General features: G+C 36.3%; 1 protein-coding gene across 1 annotated transcript; it reads right to left on the bottom strand.

The window, feature by feature from the left end:
• Positions 1 to 607: 607 nt before the first annotated feature.
• Positions 608 to 2,049, bottom strand: LOC110679095. Its single transcript, XM_021853051.1, has 3 exons — positions 1,788 to 2,049; positions 1,036 to 1,726; positions 608 to 980 (listed from the first exon to the last, which is right to left on the bottom strand). The coding sequence occupies exons 1-3, from the start codon at positions 1,879 to 1,881 to the stop codon at positions 617 to 619; spliced, it is 1,149 nt and encodes a 382-aa protein (XP_021708743.1). The 5' UTR covers positions 1,882 to 2,049; the 3' UTR covers positions 608 to 616.
• Positions 2,050 to 26,164: the final 24,115 nt, after the last annotated feature.

Below are 26,164 nucleotides of genomic sequence, written 5' to 3'. Positions count from 1 at the left end.
GCGACACGAATAATATCATAATAACAATCTTAACAACAACGACGAAAACAGGACAATATGATAATTTGAAGGACGAAACAAAATACAGTGAGCGGACGTTAATCAAAAGTACTCAATAAGAGAGTAAACATTGCAAGTTTCAATTAAATTCTCACAGTTTTATTATAGTTATAGCCGTTTCTAAGATTTTGCATACTTTTCGGCATGAAATCACCAGTCACTATTTTGTTTCACTCTTATTTCATATAAAAATCTGAAATTCTGCAAATTATATTATTTATATTTTGGAAAGGGGGTTGCAATTCTTGCGATAAGAATGTGAATCATTGCAACCTGTTTAACTGTTTCATATATGAAATCATTTTTTTTTAAATATTAAATAATTTACGTTTTACAGTCAACTTTTATGATTATTGAGCGCCCAACCAGATTTTTTGCCTCTGCAAGGCTTTTAAATAACGAATATGCTGCCCCTACTCGCATAACAGTCCCATGTTATATGGGATTTTCTATATAAATGGAATTGACATTTTATTTATTTATGTATTCATTATTATTTTATCTGTTTTGCTTTCAACACATAATTTAGAATAAATAAAACAATATGTACACTACCTTACGATAACGTCAGTTTAATTTCCATTAATCTATCTTTCCTCGAAATGAGTTTATCGACCCACATCTGCGACAAAATCATCGCTGAGCCCGATTGAAACACACTTTTCAGATCTTGGCGTTGTGAAAGTGGATAGATGGGCCCTTGGTGTCTTTGCCAGGAATTAATCTTAAGAGAATATTGTATCTTCAGTTTCTCTGACACAATTCCTGTGAACCAGAATATGTAGTGATATCTTGATGATTGAGCAGCCTGATTCAGGCGTTGATCAGATTGAATTTCTCGTTCCAAATCAATAAACTGGAATTTTGAAGACATCAGAAGAACGGGTACGACGTTTTGGAACTCACTTTGGCCAAAATCCCTGTGAGATTAGTCGTGATCAGTTGAATTTAAATGATTTTGTATACGAAACTTACCGTAGCTTGTCGGTCAGGTAGTAGACAATATTGCAGTGATTTTTCCCGTGAATATTCAGTTCTGGATTGATCAAAATTGTTCGAACTTTTCCAGGATTTAGTCCCTCCAGAATCAACCCGCAATGTTCAATTTTCAAATGGCACGAATAGAAAGCAGAACTCACAAAATCGCCACAGGATGAAATTGGACATTGAAAAGGCTTTCGGTCGACCTTAAGTTCCTTGGCTGAATTCATTGAACACCAGCATATTTTGTTTGATTCATGTTCACGTGTAGCATCCTGTTTACATGATGGTGTTTCAAAATGACATTTCTTTTTGTTTGATGGAGCTATGGAAAAATCACCACAAAGATCTTTCTTCTGGAGCACAGTCTCAATCTGTTTCTGATGTGGCAAATCATTACAGTCAAGACCTTCTGTTGGATACCTGTCCAAATGTTTGACTGGATCATAAGTTGAAGGTTGATTTTCACCGCATTCTGGACGAATCTTGAATGGAAGAACATACTCTTTTCCATTAGTACGCATGGTGACTAACTCACTAGTGAGCTTTGCTGCCTCCATATTGTCATTCTTGATTGATTTATCAGATGCTGCACTTAGTCTAGGTAGATCACATTCCATCTTACTATCAATTACGCCGGTTGACAGGTGATCTTTGCCTGTAGATTGTGCATGAGGAGTAAAACCTAGTGAAAAGAAACAGAAATAAATACAAATTGGCATACTTTATGTACGCTTGTAGCTTACTTGACAACCATTCGCTGTCATCCAGTTCTGAAAGTGTCAAACTAGTTTGTGAGGTTTGAGGCTTCAGTTCATTACAGTTTACGTTTTGCTCCATTTGATGGCTTTCTGAATATATTTGTGAAAAAATATTGCTTACAATTTGATTTGTATCGAAGTGGGACCCAATAGAGATTTTTTCAATTCTAATACCCTGTAATCTTCGAAGCGTTTTGTGTTTGATAATTGAAATTGTATGACGTGGTTACTGAAAATCACGGCTAAGTTGATCTTTTGTTCTCTTTGTTTTCTTCAGTTACATATTGTGCTCTGCAAGATAAATCCACGTAATGCGATTATCTGAAAATGTCGATATACCTTCGCAGTGATAATGAAAATCACCAAATGTTTCAGATTTAGCAAATTTGAAACATTTGCGTCCTTGAAGAACGAAAAAATCCAAGCCTACTTGAATTTTGACGTTGCGTTTAAAATACGTGTATATATTCTGCGCGTTACCGCCGCCGCTGGATGTGGATTTAAAATGAGCGCCGCAATATATGGTCGGTGTTCAGATAGACCGGACTAGATGGTATTTTGATGTTTCAAAGATATTAAAAAAAAAAGACAATTTACACCGTCTTCAGCCATGGGCTGCACAGACTGAACATAATTAACATTAGACAACGGACACACGGAACGGAACGACCAGTGGACCAGTGAAGAATTTTTCGTTTGACGAAAAGTTTTCTCCGACTGGGGCGGGAATCGAACCCACACTCTGTAGCACAATACGCCTAAACGACTGACGCCGCTAACCGCACGGCTATGAAGCCCATTATGATAAGAACTCCACAAATTCTGCTTTTTCCGAATCTGTTTTGATGCAGATGTATCATTAAAAAGATAAGCTCCATCAATACAATAAATAATGCAAATATTTTGATAATTCGAATGCCTGGGGTACGTTTTACTGAAACCATTGAAAAGCACTTGGTCCAGTCTGTCTGAACACCGACCATATTGACATATAATAATCACAGGGCTATCGTGATCGGATTTTTAAAAAAAGATTTAATCACTGTTACATTTACTTTATCGACAATTATTCACTTTTACACAATTAATTAACACAATTCGACTATCTTCACATAATAACCACTGATGACTGCCTGATCGGAATCCTATCGGCCCTATTTAATAGCATAATCTGCTGAGTCTGCATGTAGCCTAAAATGTTGACCAACCGATGATGCGTCGTCGTTGTTGTCGTCACTCGTCGTTGTTGCTAGGTGCGTAAGGTGCTTACAATGCATCCGGTCGCATGTTGTGCAATGGGGTTAGCTGCCGGTACTGGTGGAGTGTCCACGGTAACTCCTCGGGGGGGTAGAGAAAGGTCGTCCTCGAGCTTTTGGTTAATTCTTCCAGGGTTTTTGATTTTGATGATAAGTTTTCTTCTACGGAGACAAACGTATAAAAATATTCCAATTATTGTTAGTGTTGTAGTTGAGAGTCCTCCGGCAATGGTGATGATCCATGATTTATGTTGACTTTGTTCCAGTTTCATCAGCTCCATGTGCTCTCTGTTGAATTCTGTTGAATTTTTGAGTGTTAAAATATTGTAATGCTCTGTAAAGCTCCAATTGATTTTAAAATTGGGAAAAGCTCCTTGGAAATCGTACGTAATATTGTCGATCACTTCTTCTGGTGCATATACTTTGTTATTTATAACTACCGTACAATTATGGAATGTAATTAAGTAGTTACCTGTTAGTGATCGATTATGTGGGCCACAGTTCGATCCAATATAGGATTGTTTGCTATTGTTGATTAAGATTTTATTTCTTGACACCTGTTTAATGGTGATGTCATGATTTTCTATGGTTTTACAATGACTTACCGCACCTTTGAGTATAGCGTGGATGCAATCGTCATTCATTGTGCTTAAGTCTGATTCCTTTTGGATGGTTTTCTCTGGATAGTGTGTTAGAAACCAACTGTTCTGCATTTTTATCACGTATTTTGGTGCTTCTGGGATAATGTAGTTATTCGTAGTCAAAGGAATAATTTCGATGACTTCCGCATTTTGGTCGTAGAGTTTTGGAATCTGTAGGATATAGAGCAAACAATCTTCTCTGATGGCAACTTTTGGTGTAGCATACTCGAGTGCTTCTTCGGGAAACCGTACGTTTATTCCCTGTTCGACGAGAAGCGATTCGACTAATGTTATTTCCTTGAGCGTTAGTATTTGTTGTTAGGGAGCATTATTTTGGTACGCAAAACGGTATCTTGGATTTCCTCGATAATATGGTTCATGCTGTCTATATACAGTATGAGTGTTAGAGCATCGTATTCCTTAAGAACTATTCTGTTCTCCATGTTGTGTTTGTTTATAAGTTCGTTTACAACGCTTGTCATTCCGCTTATTCGTTTCGTTATCATCTGGTTTATGATTACCTGGTTATTGCTTTGCGTTATAAGTTGGTTGATAGTGCTGTTTATGATCCTGAGATCGTCTGCGTCAGGGGTTCCGGCTAGCCACTTCCAGGCTTTTCCAATGGTGTCCCAGCGTCGTACTCTCCTATGATGGATTGGTTTCAGCTGTCGAAGATTGTTGATCAACATTCGGCTTTTCTGAATCGTTAATTGAGAAATCTGTAAAGATTGATCTAACTGACTGGCTAATTTAACTATACGTATAACCTCTGTTTCGATAGATGTAAGATTGATTGGATGTACTATTTTTATAAAAGATTTTTGAATTCTACAGTCTTTAAATTTCAATAATAAAAGTGGTTCATTATAAAGGTTTCTAATGTTTAACGATTGTGGGTGAACGTTTGAAATTACACATAACACAAGTAGTACAAATTGCGTAATAGTCATAGTTGCTTTTAACTAACTTAAAGTTTAATTTTTGAATTAGATAAATCAAATGTATAGGTTGACCGTATGCTGTGTTTTATCCGTTAAATCAAATATGCTTTGTCTGAAAATGTGCAATTTGTGATATTATACGGCAAATTTTGGCTTCCTGGCTGGTTGTGTATGTCGTCAAGGTATGAAAGGTTCCTCCCAATGGTTGGTTGATTCTATAAATGAATTGATCTTTTAGTTTTGATTGTTAAAAATGTACGTGATATTCACAACGATGTCTGTCCGGGTTGCATAAGTTTAAAATAAAAGTGGGTTCTCTGAAATGAAAAGTAAAGTATTGATTAATAAAGAACAAATATTATGGTTTCCTTATTCTTTTAATCTTGTTTTTATTCCGCTTTGTATTTCTAGGAATTTTAATAGTTTTTTCTTTTTTTCCAAGCATTTCGTCGTGTTGAATCTAGGATCCAATTTTTTTCTGGTACCGCGTTTAACAAATATCGTCTGTCCCTCTTCTATTACTGGGGGGGTCTTCTTTTTCGTCATTGTAACGTTCCATTTTTTGTTGGGCTTTCTGTAAGTTTTCTGTTACTTTTCTGAAAATTCTGTTTGCGTTATTATCGATCTCCGCAGGACTTATTGCATCTGTTCTGTTAAATATTATTTCATTTGGGGTGAATCCCGTAGCGGAGTGTACTGTGTTGTTGTACAATGCCACTATAATTCCCATAATCTGTTCAGAAGACATGTTCGGAAATTTGTGTTTGTTTGTGTTGTAAAGCTCAATTAAAGTACAATGCGTTTTTTCGATTTGCCCGTTGGACTCGGATGATGATGCAAAATCCATTTGAGTTCCTAAATTTGCAAGGTAATCTGCCATCTGTATACTTGTAAATGCGGCTTCATGGTCACACACTATGGATCGTGGTATTGCAAAGTTTGAAAAATATTGATTAAGGGCATTTTGGATATCAATAGTATTTCTTGTTTCAATTTTGATAGCCTGCAGATGTTTTGAAAATGCGCAAATTATAGTCAAATAGTTAATTTTGTCCATTCCAAAAATATCAATATGTATTCTATGAAAAGGTGCTATTTCAATGGGTCTTGGTGAAATTTTTATGTTATATGGTTTTCTATCATATTTGTGCCCGGAACATATTTGACAAGCATTGTTAAACTGTCTTATCTTTTTGACCATTTCAGGGAAAAAGTAGGATCTTTTTATCTGTTGTTCGACTTCTTGGATTCCTCTATGGGCTCTATCATGTTCCTGCCTAATGATATTATCTTGACGTTCTTCGCTGATTATATCTTCTACCATGTTTTGGGTAATAACAAGGTGTGCATGCGAGAAGTGGTTTCTATAGGACACTTGGATCATGTTCAGTAAACTTTCTGGCGCGTGAATAGCCGTCTGTCTACCATTCCAATATCTTTTAAGATAATCAGTAATTTTATCTGCTGTGAAATTACTGTCACAAATTGTTGTTCTTTTATACCCAGGGAAGATGTCGAACATAAGTATGGAGTTAAATGAAGTTGTTCTAAAAATTATTTGGTTTCGGTAATTATTAATGGGCCTTTCCGTGAAATGAATAAAAAATTCTTCTGAACTTGATGCAGAATGAACTGTTTCGATGTCTGAAGGATCAGATATTTCATTTACATTAGTTTCGACTTTCCTGCTAAGCGCATCAGCCACTACATTTGTTTTGCCCGTCTTGTAAATTACTGTATAATCATAATTTTCGAGTTCTAATCGCCATCTTATAAGTTTTACGTTTTTATTTGCATTCTTGATGAAAACTAATGGTTTATGATCAGTAACTAGAGTAAATTTCTGACCGTAGAGGTATGGTTTAAATTTTTCGATTGCCCAAATAATTGCCAAAGCTTCTTTTTCTGTAGTTGAGTAATTTATTTCATGTTTATTGAGGGTTCTTAATGCGAATGCTACAGGTTGGTCTTTACCTTCGTTAATTTGGGATAATACTGCCCCTAGTGCATAATTAGACGCATCCGTGGTCAGTACGAATGGTTTCGAATAATCTGGGTAGGCTAAAATAGGTTCTGAAATAAGCATGGTTTTGCACTTTTCGAAAGATTTTTTGAAATCTGGATCGTCAGTATTTACTTTAACATCCTTCTTCAAGTATTTTGTCATAGGTTTAGTTAGCTTGGCGTAATCTCGAATAAATTTTCGATAGTATCCAACTAGTCCCAAAAATTGTTTTATTTGTTTTTCTGTTGTTAACTCCCTCCCTCTGGTGTGATTACATGTCCTAGAAGTTCACAATTTTTCTTTAGGAACTCGCATTTATCGAGTTGAATTTTGAGATTAGCGTTTTCTATCTTTTCTAGTACTTTTCCTAAATTTGTAATGTGTTCGTTTAATGATCTACCAAACACAATCACATCATCTAGATAGACATAGCATACTGTTCCAATTAGTTCTCCAAGGATGGAATTCATGGCTCTTTGAAAAGTAGCTGGCGCATTCTTAAGCCCGAATGGCATCCTTAAAAACTCATAATGGCCAAGGTCAGTGCTGAAAGCCGTTTTCTGCCTTGAGTTTTCATCCATTTCTATTTGGTGAAACCCTGATTTCAAATCAAGAGTCGTAAAATATGTTGATTTTCCCAAATTGTCTAAAATGTCTTCAATTTGAGGAATTGGAAATTTGTCATCAACTGTTACTTCGTTAAGTTTCCGGTAGTCGATAACGACTCGAAACTTCTTTTTTTCAGAGGCGTCAGGTTTTTTTGGTACTACCCATATTGGTGCATTCCAGGAAGAATCCGAATGCGTGATTATGTCATTTTCAAGCATATCCTCTATTTGATCTTTCACGGTTTGCTTGTGGGCATGGGGGTATCTGTATGTTTTTGTATAAATTGGTTTTTCGTGGGATGTTTGAATTTTATGTTTAATTTTTGTGGTAGATGTCAACTTTTCGTTTTCTTTCAGTATGACATTCTTATGTTTGTTAATTAGTTCAATGAGAGACTTCTTTTCGAGAATGGACAAATGATCAGTTCTTATTAAATTTTCTAGTTTCTCTACATGTTGGATAGGGGGATGTTTATCGTTCGAGAAAAAATTCCGCGTTTCGAAATTATTGACTTTGATATGAATAATATTTTTTTTTAATTTAGGGGGTTCTTTGATATTTGTCCGTACAAGAAACGATGTTTTGTTGTCGACTGATTTATAGATTCCTGGTTCTATCAAGATGTTTTTATAAAGTTCGGTGGGTTCACCTACCAACCAATCGCCATCTTTATTACTTTTGAGAGTAACAATGTGATTGAATGTTTTTTCCTTTTTAATGAAATGTTTGAAAAACGGTATCGTTTTACTATTAAAAACGATAGTTTTTTTCTCATAGTTGATTTCGGCTTTATACCTAGAAAGGGTTTCAGAGCCAATCAGTCCGTCAAATGATGGATGGAAATCAAGTTCGTAGAAAGTTAATTCTGGGAAGTCGGGACCGAGTAATTTAATTTTTCCTTTAGTGGATATTTTAAACGTACCTCTTACATTTTTGGATTGGGTGCTTTCTATTTTGGATGTATTCTTTAATATGCTTGGTCTCAGAAGGTTCTTATTGGCACCTGTATCTATTAAAATTTTGAAAATTTGTTTTTTTGGAGTCCTGATTTTGATGTAAGGTAAAAAATCATGTTCTATGTGTCCGAGTCGGACTCGTTCAGAACGCAAAAATTTGTGTCCTGAAAAGCTTCGTCCTCTTCCTCTTCGTTGTCAGAATTGGTTTCTATATTATTTACATTATTTAACGTTAGACGACTGCGTGTCGAGCCGACCTCCATTGGTTCAGGTTTTTGAACTTTATTTTCGTTCCTTGCCCTGTTTTGAGGATCGAAAGGTGTTTGATCTCGCATCAGCATCTCCCTGACTGTGTAGATCACACCTAGCGTGTGATCCCATTCAATTGATCCCCTTTGCGCCCAGCATCAGTAGCAGCCTAATTTTATTATCTCTGCGAAATTAGGCATCGTGGTGACACACCGCAAGCGTAGCATTGCTTTGTGCCATTGCAATGCTTTGTACGCACGATAGCATTCAACCGAACTACCTCTACAGTATATATAAGCCACACTTGACACAGCATCATCACTTGTAAAATTGTATCTCTTGCTTGTACCTTATCGTTCGTTCCCCACCGAGCGGGCACGCTGCCCCTCGGTGGTAATAAATTAGCAGTGGGACGATTCAAATATGACGTCCATCGTTTTTTGAGATTTCTAGACCCCCCCTCCCCCCTCTGTCACGCTTTTTCCAGTACCCTCTACACGTACTGTCACACTTTCGTAAGCCCCCCCCCCCTCCCCCTCATGATGGACGTCATTTTTGGATGATCCCAGTATGGAAAGAAAGTGCGTTTGAGTTGTTGTCCGTTCATCACCACCAAATAACACAACGTAGGGAAAGACATCCTGGCCGCAACAAAAGGTTTTTTAAATCCTGGTTTGGATTGTTTGTCTTGATCGTTAGATCTGGTAAAATTATCTTTCCTGTTTTGATGATAAAGCGTCATCTCTCTATTGGTTTCGTTCGAAGTGAACTTACAAATAAATGCATAAGCGCTTTCGATATTCTTTGGCTCGGCAGCTTGTACGTAGCCAAAGTATGGTTTTTGCAGCCCACTGACATACGCTGCGAGGCTATATTTATCAATGAAATCATTGACCGCTTCCCAATGGTCGTTATACTTTGGGTTCTGCTTAGCCAACGATTTTATATTATGGACCAGCTGTTTTGTTCGCTGGTAGTGTTTGCTCACACTACCGTCCATTTTATTATGCCAGAGTTGACAATTGTATGTGGACAGGTCTTGTTTGTCACCAAGAGCAGCTACTAAAATTTGTTTAATTTCATCAAAAGTTGTGGGGTTGCCGTTCGTGCATAATACATCCTTGGCGTGACCCTCAATTTTGTTGCTAACTGCAGTCAAATAAATTTGGAATATTTCGGGTGATACTAGAGTTTCATAATTCTTCAATGTTTTTTCGGCCGTTTCCAGCCACCAATTCAACTGTTTTTTATTGCCGTTGAAAGTTGGTAAGGTTTTTATTGGATCGGGTATCCTGAATGGATCACCCATCAGTGTAAATGTGTTGCCGGTCTCGCGGGTGTCACTAGCCCGGCTGGTTGATGCACCGATTTGAGTTTCGTATTGCATCTGTTTTGTAGTGAGGGTATTTATGGCTTGCATCATAGCTTCCATTTGGCGAGCCATGGCTTCAAGTGCGTTTTGCTCTGCCATGTTAAGGGATTCGATTGAGATAGTCAGGTTTTTTAACGGTACGTGGGAATATTCCTCCGATTTAACACTACTATCCGAATCAGAGCTGCTATCGATGTCGGGCCGAAAGAGCTCTCGAGTTTTCTTTAAGGCACTTTTAACTTTTGGCATTAAATTAACTAGGGGGGGGAGACTTCGCTCTATTTCTATCTGGTAGTGAATTGAGTTGCAACGAACGGGTCGTCTATTTGGTAGAGCGACACGTCGTAAAGAGTGTGCGCCTATCTGGTAGTACGCTAAGAAGGGGGTAAGGAGAGGCTTGGCCTGATTCCTATCTGGTAGTAAATCAAGTTGCGGCAAAGAAATCGTCTATCTGATAGTGCGATTTCTTTGTAGAGATTATGCGCCTATTTAGTAGTTCGCAAATCTCCTCGCAAGTAATTTTTGGGGGAGTGAAAATGGAGTAAAAATTACTTACGGTTTTTTGTAGTGGTGTCCTCGTAGGTCTGGCTGACGTTGCTGGTTGTCCAGATGCTATTTGCAGGGGGATCCTCGAGTCGCGTGACGACGTGTACCGTCTACTTGTCACTGATGCCTTGTCCAATTCGCGTTGAACGCCGCGGGATCACTTTATTCACGTTTTTAGTTCGTGAATTTTCCACTGTTATCACAAATAGTCACTCAGCCGACTCCGGACGGCTGCGCCAATAATCACAGGGCTATCGTGATCGGATTTAAAAAAAAAAGATTTAATCACTGTTACATTTACTTTATCGACAATTATTCACTTTTACACAATTAATTAACACAATTCGACTATCTTCACATAATAACCACTGATGACTGCCTGATCGGAATCCTATCGGCCCTATTTGATTCTATACCATTACCCGGAATACCATTGCCCGGAATGCAATTTACTGGAATACCACTTACCGGAATGTACCATTACCCGGAAAAACCATTTACCGGAATGTACCATATACCGGAATGCACCATTACCCGGAAAGCCAAATTTTCCATTTTCGACGACCTTTTTCAGTACATTTGTGTACAATATTTATTCTCTTTCATTGATGCTGAGCACAAATTATGTCACGCTAACCATGGACATTCTTGCCTCGGTTTCCATAAACACTTTTTCAAAAGTGATCTTCAAACAGCTATGGACCAAATATGTTTTTCTTTATGCCGGCGTTACGACTCAACTAGGACAAAGCTATTCTAGTAGCATTTCTACAGTTTATAACTGAGAGCCTATGACAATCGATCACTTTTACATTCGTTCATAGTTTGACAAGTATGTAAGTACTTCAGCTCTGAAACGTCGTCAAGTTTGCCAACCAGAAATAATTTTGAACCGGCGGTATTCAATACTACCAACCTCAGCTTGATCTTTCTGAATAGCCTCACTTTGCCGCAACGAACATTACGATACCAAAATTTAATTTCACATGTCATTTATTTGCGATTAAATTAGAAAAGAATCGCCTGATATGGTGCAGAGCTACTTGGGCACTTCCATGATTCACTTTGACATGGGAGGGAGGTTTTTCTCGATAGAATTATCTGAATTTTTGCAAAAAGAAGCACTACAGTACGACGCACATTGTGGCCAAATATGAATTAAGTAGCTTTCGAAAAACCCCACTGCCGAAGTGAATCAAAAATGTCAAGAATAGGATCCGGCTCCCTATAGATCGAAAAACTATGTCTTCAAATTTGGGCTATAAAACTAAACATTACAGGCAAGAATAAAAATAATGAAAAGAATTTTTTGTGTTATATATATATACAGGGTGTTTGGTTCCATGTTTTTAATAATTGGAGGGTAGATAGGTCTCCATGAGATATGAAAAAGTGCCCATGGAACATAGGGTCGCAAATCACTGCTAAGTGAGTTATTCACGATTTTAAGATTTTCAACTTGTTCATCTTTGGAACCACATATCTAATTAACTATGCGTCATACATTTAATCTCAGCGCATGAATCGAAAGCTTATGATCTAATCTATCTTAGTTTCTTGGACGTAATTTTTGTAGAAAATGATTCAAAGGCTCAAATTACGAAAAGTTTGCAAAAAGTGACGGAAAAATCAGCATTTTTCGACGTATTTTTATGAATTTTATTAAAATTATCGTAATTAATGTTAAAAAAATTCTTCTACAAAATATGCATTAACTTGTTAGCTACCAAAGTGTCTTTGAGAGCAAAAGTGTATCTCTTGTAGATTCGTCACAATATCATGTTGAAAGTTGTGCTTCAAAGAGCAAAAAAATCAAAATAAATATCGGCTGATAACTCTATTCGTTCGTCCGTTCGTGTGTTGATGCCTCCGCGTGTGGATGAAGTGCTCGGAAACGACGAAGGGGAAATGAAATCGCTTCGCAACATGCGCCATTTATTTCTTCTCTTCGCGGCGTTTGGTTTGCAAACAGACGCATAAATAGATTTAGTGCGATCGCCGCACGACCACCGCAGTAGCGAAAGTGTGTTCATAAGGACTGATCCCTTTAAATTCCTCGCACTAGTAGCTGAGCTACGGTGCAGAGCAGATGGGGGGTGCGCTTGCGCGTGTAGCGAGGACTCGATTTATGCATTTCTCGCCTATGACGTGGAACTTTTGATGCATTTTGAAGGGTTTTAGGTCGTCTATTAATTACATAGAGGTGGACAAGTGAGAGTAGAATTTATGACGCGCCATTCACGCCGTTGTAAAAGTACAACACTACCAAGTAAACCTCGCCCGTGATACACAGCACGAGCGAGGTGAATTCTTAGGTTCAATAAAGTTATCTAAATTTATCGCACTAATGCTCAGCGTGAACTGTTGGAGCAGCAGGATAAAATATCTCACAAAATTAGTGACCGTCTATCCTACTACAGCTTGGTTTTCTGTATAAGGTTGCTTACAAATTATGTTCAATAGATCAATAATCTCTCAGTTAACTATTTTTATAAAATCAAATAATAGACCTACATGTAAGTGTCGTATTCAGAAAATTACTCAGGGGAGACGAACGACGCAAAAAAGTGGATATTTTTACAAAAATTGGGATGGCTTAAGACGGTTCAACCACATCATTTTGTTTTTCTTTTATCCAGCAAAATAATAGAATAACTGCAGTCACAACAATTAAAAGTCACAATTTGTAGATCAGTACTTTTCTTAAAAAAAAAAGCCTGAAGCCTTGCAATGTTTGTAATATGAAATCAAATATTTTGAAACAAAAAATCAAATAATTCATCAAATTCCAACATTTTTACTTCATTATTGAAACAATTTATGATAGATTGAACGAAAACGACACAATTTTATCAAGCAGGTTGATGCGGTTCTTGTACAAGAATAATAAAATATAAATAAACCTTTTGTTATGCTCTAAATCAAATAGTAATCAGATCAGTACCCAAATATTTGTAGTTCAAAATTTCATTTTTTCTCTCTCTCTCTCTGTTGAGTTACTGAGTCTTATTTTTTTAAATTTAAATTAAAAGAGAAGGGTTAATTTTGAACGATAACATTTGAAATATTTGCAGTTTGCTCTAATAGATGGAAAATTAGAAATCAAATTGAATATAATTTAACAATACATTTATTAAAATGAACTTAAAACAGTCACAGTCACAATTAGAAATTGATGCTCTTTCCAAACTTTAGTCAAGTTTTAATCATCAAGTTAACTGTAACTCTAGCGATGGCAAAATCATTTGAAATTTGACTCATGGAACATATTCAAAGCATAAATGTGTATGATTTTACATGAATTAAATTAAAAAAAAATACCAAAACCCGGAAATATGAGAATATGTCATTTTTCAAACAAAACTAGTTTCATGTTATTTAAAGCTCCCACAGCAATTTACGGATGCTAATGGTTGTCACTATGGCAAGCCTGTAAAATTTCGTGAAGGGAAATATCCTTCATCATTTTAGTAACAGAACCTCCGAAATGTCAAGAAGGCGAAAGTGTAAACACGACACGTAGCAAAACATTTTTTGGGATGAACAATATTTCATTAATAGTATGTCTCCTTATCAAGAACTTTGGTGATCACTAAGACCTCTCACTAATTTGAATTTCAAATCCAAATGTTTAATTTTAATAATAAAATTCAATTCACATTTTCAAAACTGAATAAGCCAAACATGCTTTTAAGAGCGTTTTTCGTATTTCAAGTAGTTTCACACCAAAAACTTACTCCAAAATCCTAAGGTGGATAGGGAGGGAGGGTTGACCCTCAAATACACCCCCTCCCACTGATCACTTGTTTCTGTTTTGTAGACAATATGATCTTAATTTTCTTTCTGGCGTTATGTCCCAACTGAGACAGAGCCCTGCTCCTCAGCTTAGTGTACTTATGAGCACTTACATAGTTGTTAACTGAAAGGTTTTCTCAGCCAAAGTTGCTGTTTTGTATGTGTATATGGGCAGAGGCATATACGTTTTAAATATTTTATATGGGACAAAGTCCACGAGACCCCTTCCAGCTCTGAAATTCTTTGGAAATGAGCATGTATAGATCAATAAGGACAGCCATAAAAGCACTGCAATATTAAATAAATGAAAAAAAACTCTAGTGGAATTAAATGGTATAGTACTAGATTCGGGTTTTCTTTTATTTATAGGTATTCCACTAAACAGCTCGAAGATTTAATACACAATATTCTTAATTTTTCTCATGATCTCAATTAAATGCTTTTCACACAAAACAAAAGCATGATTACTGCATTCAGATGAAAATATTAATTTAGAAAATATTCAAGAAGTTGTTCCAATAATTTCTCCACAAATTCCTTCAGGAATTCTTTCAGTTAATGTTCTCAGGAGTTTCCCAGGGATACCTTCAGACTGAGACCACTTGAGGAATCCTTTGTCGGCCAATACCAGGCTGGTTTTTGGGAGGGCCGATCCGACAACGAATCAGATATTACCAGATACATCTTGCAAATGAACTTAGATAAATTCTTGGAGTATAACTAGCAGACTCACCATCTGTTTAGATTGGAGACGAGGTGTCAATGTCGTGTGTGAATTTAGATGGAAGTAAGGAGACGCACTTTGGAATTCATACGTCCTCACTGGGACAGAGCCTGATTCTCAGCTTAGTGTTCTTATGAGCACTACCACAGTAGTTAACTGAGAGCTTTCTTTGCCAAAGTTATCATTTTCGCATTCGTATATCGGGTAGCAGGTACGATGATACTTTATGCGCAGAGAAGTCAAGGAAATTTCCATTACGAAAAGATGCTGGACCAACCGGGAATCGAACCGAGACACCTTCAGCATGGCTTTACTTTGTAGCCGCGGACTCTAACCACTCGGCTAAGGAAGGCCTACGGTCACATATGGTCCTTGGTCTTGTGGACGATATCGGCCTCATTTAAATCGATCGCAGGTCAGTGGAGGAGGTTTTCGAGGCTCTGAAGAATCTGAATATCTCCAAGAATTCGTTGAGGAATATCTGCAAAACATCCTTCAGCAATATTTTTAGGGATCACCCCTGATACTCCTTCAAGAATTATTTTATGAATTTCTCCAGGATTTTCTCCAGAAATTGTTTGGTAAATTCTGGCAAATTTTTTTTCAGGGATTTCCTATGAGATACATCAAATGATTCCTCTAGGAACTCCTCTAAAATTTCTTCGGGGATTTCGCGGATTTCACCTAGCACTCCTTCTCTTAGGAATTCCACTAGGGATTTGTTCAGAATTTCCTCCAAAGATTTTAACAGGAATTCTTCCAAAGATTCTATCAGGAATACATCTTTGAATGCCTCCAGAAATATTTACATTTTTTTCTTTATTAATGTGAATTTTAACACATATGGCTAGTTCTTCACTCATACAGAAAAATATTTAGAAGGATTTCTCGTAAAATACATCCAGAGCTCCCTCCAGGAATTCCTTAAATTACATTCTCTCAGCATTTTCTCTAGTAATACCACCAAGAATACTTCCAAGAGTTTCTCTGAGGATTCCTTTAAAAATACGTCCAAGGTTTCCTCCTTGAACTACACAAGAAATAACTTTAAAATTCTACTAAGAATAGCTCCAGGGATTCTTTAGGATTAACTTCATGGTTTCTTCCAGGAATACCTTCAGGTAGAGGAATATCTTTCAGGATTCGTCCATAAATTACTGCTTAGATTCCGCTAGCAATAGCTTCTAAGATTCCTCCTGAAATTTGACCATGGGTTCCTCCTGATAAACTTCAGGATATTTTTATCAATTTTTCCGTGGATTTGTATAGGAGCTGTCTAGTATCATCCTGTAACTCCTCCGGAGATTCCTGCAGAAATTCCTCCAGAAATACTTTCATTTTTTCATTAACGTCCATGAATATCTCCAATGATTTGTTAGGAAAACCGTCAGGGTTTTCTCTAGCAATCAATAACATATCCATTGATTTTTTCAAGAGTACCACTAGGGTTTTCTCTAGGAATACCTCCAAGGATTCCGTCAGTTATAAACCCATGAATCCCTACTGGAAAACGTTCAAAGATTTCTTCAGAAATATCCTACCTCCATGAATATCTCAAAAGATTGCTCCAAGTAAACTCTGAAGATTTCCTTCAGGGAGTCTTTCTGGAATTCTGTTTAAACTTTTCTTCGGTGACTCCTGCAGGCATTCCTCTAAAGAGTTCCTCCAAGAATTCCTTTAGAGTTTCATCCAACGATTTCCTTAGGAATCTCTCCAAGGATTCCATCCGGAGCTTCTCCATTGGTTTCTTCAGGAATTCTTCCAGAGTTTCTCCCTGTTTTTAAGAATAACGATTTGGATTTTCTCTTGGAACTTCAAAGAATCCTTCTTGGAATAATTTCAGGATATTTTTCATGATCTTTTCAAGAATTCTTATGGAGATTTCTACAGTGACCCCTTCAGGAATCAATCCATTCTTAAAAATAGGGAGAAACTCTGGAAGAATTCCTGGAGAAACCAATGAAGAAGCTCCGGACGGAATCATCGGAGAGATTCCTAAGGAAATTGTTGGATGAAACCCCAAAGGAATTCTTGGAGGAACTTCTTAGAGCAGTGTTTCCCAAACTTTATTAACTTTCGCCCCCTTTAGGCTACTATTTTTTGGAATCGCCACTTTAATTTATGAAACACATATGTATGCCAAAAAATGTCTTCGATTTGCATATCCCTTAATATTGTCGATTATCGGACAATGATTAAAAACGATTAACTGAACAGTATTTTATACAGTCGACTATCCACATCTCGATATCTCACCCTATGTCGATGAATTCTTCGGTCCTTTTATTCTGCATATAATTATCATCTCCATGTGTCGATATCTTCGTCGATCGATGTACTGCTCATAACTGCATATTTGTCAAAATCGACATTTTTGAAAATTTCGAGTTTGTACCGAAGAGAGTTATCAAATGACAAATACTTTCGATCAACTTACCGAAATCTATGAGATTGTTCTAGAAAAAAAATGCATAGTTGTTTTGTCACATTGGCAATTGTAACCGCATAACAGTCACATTGATATTATACATGAGCCTCATAATGTAGTAGCAACAAAATTTCTATCAGAATTATTTTTTGACTACTCTTCCTATATGCAACATGAGTTGTACAAAATTTCAGCCTCAAATAAGCAATTATGGATTCATAGTGATTTTTTGAAATTTTAGTTTCCTTCAATACTGCAATGAAATGCAAACTAGGTATATCATTTACTAAATGCCTACTTCTGTCGAATGTTACAAATATGCAGATATGGATAGTTTAGTCTTGTAGTTTTTTCATTCCTGATTTTCTTTCCGTACGTCGCTATGCCCATTATCAAAGGATACTAGTTCAAATTTTCGTGATTCAAAATAATATAGGTGCATAAGATGACGTCTGCTTGTTTATTATTTTGCTTATTTTCCTTCGTATTTCCACGCAATCAACGCATGCTTCGTAAACTGTTTAAGGTTAACGTCAACGAATTAACGAAACGACGTTAATCGTTGATTAACGTTAACAACTCTGTTTTGTACGCATATTTATCGATCTACAGCAAATTGTTAACGATTTTCTTCGAATATTTCGATAGGTAATCTCAGAATAACATATTATGAAAACAATATGTGAAAAATAGAATCCATTTCATTACAGCAGTGTTGCCAATTTTGATGATTGTCAATGTACTTTGAATGGTCTTCTAAGAATGAAGCAATTGTGTTTCTATTGTGCTTTAAATGTGACATTGGGACTTAATAAGTAACTCTGTGAAGGCGTAAGTTATTTTTCATATTAATACTATATTAGCACTTCCGTCAGGGCGTACTTTTATCCAAAAAATCTAATCATATCAGTTCCTTTCAAATTTAAAGTATTTTTCTCTAAAAAATATAGGGGAAAAATGATTTTATGAAATCTGTAAAATTGTTGCTCCAAAAATAATTCGAATTTTACCATCAGGCTTCTGATTGATGATGTTTTCTAAGAACAAGCCTTTTATGAAAATAAAAAATATAAATTGTCGAATTTTTCAGCCAATTTGAGCAATCATTGGTTTTGATAACCTCCAAAAATCGACCGTTCTAATCGTTGTTCTATATTCGTATGAAATTTAATTATTTTGGAGATTTTTTATTATCACAACATTGTAAAATACTAGTCGAACGATGTACAGAAACCCGATTGAAATTTCATTAATAAATTTCAAAGTTACAGCATGCACAAAGTGTCCATTTTATAAAATGAACAGTCCTTAATTTCAAAGTTCCATACAAAAAAGTTCCTGGTATTTAATATTGAACATTTGGAATAATTTCTTAAAATTCTCAGATAAATGTTTTGAACTTTCAAAACATGTTATCTGTGTTCTCAATGATATCAGTGATTTATCTTTTCGATTCAGAGATAATCTCAAATACCGATCATTTACATGATATGAAAAAAAATGAAAGCATATTACAAACATTTTGTTTTTGACAATCATTCAGTGTTTTCTATCATAATTTTAAACGGAACATGCTTGAGATCGTAGTGTGCCGCGCGCGAATGCGGATGTCAAAAATTGTGTGTCCCGCATTTTTCTTTCCGCTGCCAAAAAGCGTTTTAATGAATTTCGGCTGATGGCGGCAAGGATTTCCGCTGTATCTTGTGTTTCATTGAAACTGTGTTCTCCGACGGTTAAAGTTTACTTCGCGTCCGTTGTAGTGTATAGGAAGTAATTGTTAAACTTTAACTGTTGATAGTTAAGTGCAACCGTGAAAGTGTATGGATTAGCGGAACATTCTGCATCTGCCCCATTGGAACGGAATCAGAAGATATTATCTGAACAGCTGAAGGGAATTCCAATGTAAAATGCTGAAATTGGTGAGTTTGTTCCAGTTGGAAAGCTTAATTGTTATCCAATTATATTTTTTTAATGTGATCCAATGACCATCAAGAATCTGGCTGGAAAACAAACACATTTCAGTTATAACCATTCTATGTTTGTTACATTCAAAGTTTTGTTAGTCTCAAAGTTTAAATTAGATGCCTCGCGATTTGCCGGAGCTTTATTTTGTTCTTTTTTTATTCCGATGACCCTAGAGGGATCGGTTCTGCTTAAAAATCGCAGAGCAGAAAATTACTCCCCTACTTTTTGTTTCAAGCACTACATTAACATATTTCTTCTTTTGTTTAGTTACACGTTAATCGTACCCACGCGACATTTTATTTATTGTTATTTTTTTGTTCCGATGACCCTGGAGGGATCGGATCCGCTTTTAATGATTACTGAGCAGATAACCAGAGCTTACACTACTTTCACAAAAACGGTTGATAGTACTATTCGATGCAAAATAATCTAAACGGTAAATAAAACACATGTTTTCTTTTTTGAATGCCGGCATTCAAAAGATTAAAACTTAAAAAAATAAACAACAAATGCCCTCGGTCTATCGCCAGCTTTTCAGGCGAATCCTGACAATATACCTATCCCAACCTCCACCTCCGTAGCACTTATGAGGGCGTCGCTGAGTCGGTGGCCTCTCATTAAGTAAGTGCTACATCAACATTTTCTTTCCCTATCCCAAGTTACGGTAAAGATGGGCGTGGCCGGGAATAGCGATGTTAATGCTATTGGTATTCTTCTTCATGATTGGATCAAGGTTCACTCCCCAGCCTTGTTCCTAAAAGCAATCTGGATTAGATTATCAAAAATAAACATTAATGTTGCTAGTATCCAATCTACGAAGTATACCGTAACTACGCTAACGCTAACGCTAACGCTATAATTTTAAACGGAACATGCTTAGAGTTCTAAGCAGTCTAAGATAAAGGAAATCATGAAAATGGTTTAGTTTAGAAATGATTCTCCTTCAGATGCATTAGTAATAGTTTCTTGTTGTATAGTTGTACTTGAGTATGTTCTTCAAAGGTTATAAGTAACAATTTTCAACTGCTGTTTTACAAATTATCGCCCCCTTGGACCTGAAAATCGCCCTAGGGGGGCGAATTCGCCCACTTTAGGAATCACTGCTTTAGAGGATTCATCCGGTTATAACTGACGGAATCCTAGAGAAAACCCTAGGAGTACTCTTGAAAAAAATCAATGGATATATTATTGATTGCTAGAGAAAACCCTGACGGTATTCCTAACAATTCATCAGAGATATTCCAGTTAGCAGTAATTTATGGACGAATCCTGAAAGATATTCCTCTACCTGAAGGTATTCCTGGAAGAAACCATGAAGTTAATCCTAAAGAATCCCTGGAGCTATTCTTAGTAGAATTTTAAAGTTATTTCTTGTGTAGATCGTGGAGGAAACCTTGGACGTATTTTTAGAGGAATCCTCAGAGAAACTCTTGGAGGTATTTTTGGTGGTATTTCTGGAGATAATGCTGAAAGAATGTAATTTCAGGAATTCCTGGAGGGAGCTCTGGAAGTATTTTACGAGAAATCCTTGTAAATATTTCTGGAGGCATTCAAAGAGGTATTCCTGATAGAATCTTTGGAAGAATTCCTGTTGAAATCTTTGGAGGAAATTCTGAACAAATCCCTAGTGAAATTCCTAAGAGAAGGAGTGCTAGGTGAAATCCGTGAAATCCCCGAAGAAATTTTAGAATTCCTAGAGGAATCCTTTGATGTTTCTCATAGGAAATCCCTGAAAAAAAAAAATTGCCAGAATTTACCAAACAATTTCTGGAGAAAACCCTGGAGAAATTCATAAAATAATTCTTGAAGGAGTATCAAGGGTAATCCCTAAAAATACAGTTTCTTCAGAGCCTCGAAAACCTCCTCCACTGACCTGCGATCGAATTAAATGAGGCCGATATCGTCCACAAGACCAAGGACCATATGTGACCGTAGGCCTTCCTTAGCCGAGTGGTTAGAGTCCGCGGCTACAAAGTAAAGCCATGCTGAAGGTGTCTCGGTTCGATTCCTGGTTGGTCCAGCATCTTTTCGTAATGGAAATTTCCTTGACTTCTCTGCGCATAAAGTATCATCGTACCTGCTACCCGATATACGAATGCGAAAATGATAACTTTGGCAAAGAAAGCTCTCAGTTAACTACTGTGGTAGTGCTCATAAGAACACTAAGCTGAGAATCAGGCTCTGTCCCAGTGAGGACGTATGAATTCCAAAGTGCGTCTCCTTACTTCCATCTAAATTCACACACGACATTGACACCTCGTCTCCAATCCAAACAGATGGTGAGTCTGCTAGTTATACTCCAAGAATTTATCTAAGTTCATTTGCAAGATGTATCTGGTAATATCTGATTCGTTGTCGGATCGGCCCTCCCAAAAACCAGCCTGGTATTGGCCGACAAAGGATTCCTCAAGTGGTCTCAGTCTGAAGGTATCCCTGGGAAACTCCTGAGAACATTAACTGAAAGAATTCCTGAAGGAATTTGTGGAGAAATTATTGGAACAACTTCTTGAATATTTTCTAAATTAATATTTTCATCTGAATGCAGTAATCATGCTTTTGTTTTGTGTGAAAAGCATTTAATTGAGATCATGAGAAAAATTAAGAATATTGTGTATTAAATCTTCGAGCTGTTTAGTGGAATACCTATAAATAAAAGAAAACCCGAATCTAGTACTATACCATTTAATTCCACTAGAGTTTTTTTTTCATTTATTTAATATTGCAGTGCTTTTATGGCTGTCCTTATTGATCTATACATGCTCATTTCCAAAGAATTTCAGAGCTGGAAGGGGTCTCGTGGACTTTGTCCCATATAAAATATTTAAAACGTATATGCCTCTGCCCATATACACATACAAAACAGCAACTTTGGCTGAGAAAACCTTTCAGTTAACAACTATGTAAGTGCTCATAAGTACACTAAGCTGGGGAGCAGGGCTCTGTCTCAGTTGGGACATAACGCCAGAAAGAAAATTAAGATCATATTGTCTACAAAACAGAAACAAGTGATCAGTGGGAGGGGGTGTATCCACCTTAGGATTTTGGAGTAAGTTTTTGGTGTGAAACTACTTGAAATACGAAAAACGCTCTTAAAAGCATGTTTAGCTTATTTAGTTTTGAAAATGTGAATTGAATTTTATTATTAAAATTAAACATTTGGATTTGAAATTCAAATTAGTGAGAGGTCTTAGTGATCACCAAAGTTCTTGATAGTGAGACATACTATTAATGAAATATTGTTCATCCCAAAAAATGTTTTGCTACGTGTCGTGTTTACACTTTCGCCTTCTTGACATTTCGGAGGTTCTGTTACTAAAATGATGAAGGATATTTCCCTTCACGAAATTTTACAGGCTTGCCATAGTGACAACCATTAGCATCCGTAAATTGCTGTGGGAGCTTTAAATAACATGAAACTAGTTTTGTTTGAAAAATGACATATTCTCATATTTCCGGGTTTTGGTATTTTTTTTAAATTTAATTCGTGTAAAATCATACACATTTATGCTTTGAATATGTTCCATGAGTCAAATTTCAAATGATTTTGCCATCGCTAGAGTTACAGTTAACTTGATGATTAAAACTTGACTAAAGTTTGGAAAGAGCTTCAATTTCTAATTGTGACTGTGACTGTTTTAAGTTCATTTTAATAAATGTATTGTTAAATTATATTCAATTTGATTTCTAATTTTCCATCTATTAGAGCAAACTGCAAATATTTCAAATGTTATCGTTCAAAATTAACCCTTGTCTTTTAATTTAAATTTAAAAAAATAAGACTCAGTAACTCAACAGAGAGAGAGAGAGAGAGAAAAAATGAAATTTTGAACTACAAATATTTGGGTACTAATCTGATTACTATTTGATTTAGAGCATAACAAAAGGTTTATTTATATTTTATTATTCTTGTACAAGAACCGCATCAACCTGCTTGATAAAATTGTGTCGTTTTCGTTCAATCTTTCATAAATTGTTTCAATAATGAAGTAAAAATGTTGGAATTTGATGAATGATTTGATTTTTTTTTCAAAATATTTGATTTCATATTACAAACATTGCAAGGCTTCAGGCTTTTTTTTAAGAAAAGTACTGATCTACAAATTGTGACTTTTAATTGTTGTGACTGCACATAGAACCTATTAAACTGCCAAAGTCTTTATTTCAAAAGAAATTCTTAATTTTATGCAGTTATTCTATTATTTTGCTGGATAAAAGAAAAATAAAATGATGTGGTTGAACCGTCTTAAGCCATCCCAATTTTTGTAAAAATATCCACTTTTTTGCGTCGTTCGTCTCCCCTAAGCAATTTTCTGGATACGACACTGAAAATTATATGAAATATTACATGTAGGTCTATTATTTGATTTTATAAAAATAGTTAACTGAGAGATTATTGATCTATTGAACATAATTTGTAAGCAACCTTATACAGAAAACCAAGCTGTAGTAGGATAGACGGTCACTAATTTTGTGAGATATTTTATCCTGCTGCTCCAACAGTTCACGCTGAGCATTAGTGCGATAAATTTAGATAACTTTTTTGAACCTTAGAATTCACCTCGCTCGTGCTGTGTATCACGGGCGAGGTTTACTTGGTAGTGTTGTACTTTTACAACGGCGTGAATGGCACGTCATAAATTCTACTCTCACTTGTCCACCTCTATGTAATTAATAGACGACCTAAAACCCTTCAAAATGCATCAAAAGTTCCACGTCATAGGCGAGAAATGCATAAATTGAGTCCTCGCTACACGCGCAAGCGCACCCCCCATTTGCTCTGCACCGTAGCTCAGCTACTAGTGCGAGGAATTTAAAGGGATCAGTCCAATGAGAATATATACCGAGGTGAGGAAGACGACATTTAGTGTGCGTGACATCCGTGTACGGTGCAAAATGTTTCACAACTACAAGCGGGCGAGCTCCCATAAGAAGCCGTGTTAATTAGTGACGTAGTTATTTTTGTTTACGTTTTTTCTCTTTACTAATACATAGCCATTGCTTCTTCTTCCACACCTTAGTATATATTCTCATTGGGATCAGTCCTTATGAACACACTTTCGCTACTGCGGTGGTCGTGCGGCGATCGCACTAAATCTATTTATGCGTCTGTTTGCAAACCAAACGCCGCGAAGAGAAGAAATAAATGGCGCATGTTGCGAAGCGATTTCATTTCCCCTTCGCTTCGGCACGACCGACATCTGTCGTTTCCGAGCACTTCATCCACACGCGGAGGCATCAACACACGAACGGACGAACGAATAGAGTTATCAGCCGATATTTATTTTGATTTTTTTGCTCTTTGAAGCACAACTTTCAACATGATATTGTGACGAATCTACAAGAGATACACTTTTGCTCTCAAAGACACTTTGGTAGCTAACAAGTTAATGCATATTTTGTAGAAGAATTTTTTTAACATTAATTACGATAATTTTAATAAAATTCATAAAAATACGTCGAAAAATGCTGATTTTTCCGTCACTTTTTGCAAACTTTTCGTAATTTGAGCCTTTGAATCATTTTCAACAAAAATTACGTCCAAGAAACTAAGATAGATTAGATCATAAGCTTTCGATTCATGCGCTGAGATTAAATGTATGACGCATAGTTAATTAGATATGTGGTTCCAAAGATGAACAAGTTGAAAATCTTAAAATCGTGAATAACTCACTTAGCAGTGATTTGCGACCCTATGTTCCATGGGCACTTTTTCATATCTCATGGAGACCTATCTACCCTCCAATTATTAAAAACATGGAACCAAACACCCTGTATATGTTGGATAACTTTACCAACGTACTTTTGGAAGTCTTTCGGATCGCACTTTAAAACACCGCGTATTACTTTTCACTCGTTTATTATTCACACCGTTAGCTTATTTACTAGCATAAGGACCGTTCCTTTGCCTTCTCCAATATAAGAACTAAATTGCCTATTGGCTTGAGTGGCTTTTTATAGCCGCGAGGTAGAAATTGGAGAAGGCAAATGAGCTGGTTTGTAATTGGTTCTCAAAATATATCTTATAATCCTAACAATCGGCCATCCTGACCGTCATTTGACCCGAATGACGTAATTACTTTTGCACTTCTTCATCATTTTCGCTATCTTCTTCTAGAGGAATAAATCTTTTCATAAATTCAGCACATGTAGATGTTCGATTTGGCCCTTCGTGATTGCCTACTTTTTCCACATAACGATCATTTCTCTTCTTGTTAATTACACGGTAAGGTCCTAAGAACTTCTTTGCGATTTTCAAATGTGTTCCAAATTGAGTTCGATTGATTGCTACTAAATCTCCTACATGGTATTCGTTTGCATTTTTTCTGTGTTTATCAAATTGTTTTTTCATTTTCTCTTGTGTTTGTTGTATACTTTGTCTTGCATCTTCTCTAATTTTGTCTCTTGATTCTTCGAAAAGTTTTATCCATTCTTGTTCTATAGTTTCTGCTAATTTAACATCCTCACGTGTTCTCATTTTTGCGCCAAATAATATTTCAAAAGGAGTCCTTCCAATACTTCTTTGCAGTGTATTATTCAAAAATCTTTGTAAATCTGTAACGTATTTGTACCACGATTCCGGATTATCAATGGCCAATTTTGCCAACGCTGGAACTATCACACCATGGATTCTTTCTACTTGGCCGTTGCCACGCGGTACTCCAGTTGTTATAAGTAAATGTTCAATCCCTTCGGATTCACAATACAAGTCAAAAGCTGTCGATGTAAAAGCCGAACCTCTATCTGATATAATTCTTTTTGGACTACCAAACACACTCTTTTGTAAATCAAGTTTCTTTATGACTTCATCTGCTGTAGTTGATTTTACTGGGTAAATCCACACAAATTTGCTAAAAGAATCCATTACCGTAAAAATA

The sequence above is a fragment of the Aedes aegypti genome, chromosome 1, assembly GCF_002204515.2.
Source record: "Aedes aegypti strain LVP_AGWG chromosome 1, AaegL5.0 Primary Assembly, whole genome shotgun sequence".
Classification (NCBI taxonomy): domain Eukaryota; kingdom Metazoa; phylum Arthropoda; class Insecta; order Diptera; family Culicidae; genus Aedes; species Aedes aegypti.
This window is presented reverse-complemented; position numbering and strand designations above follow the sequence as displayed.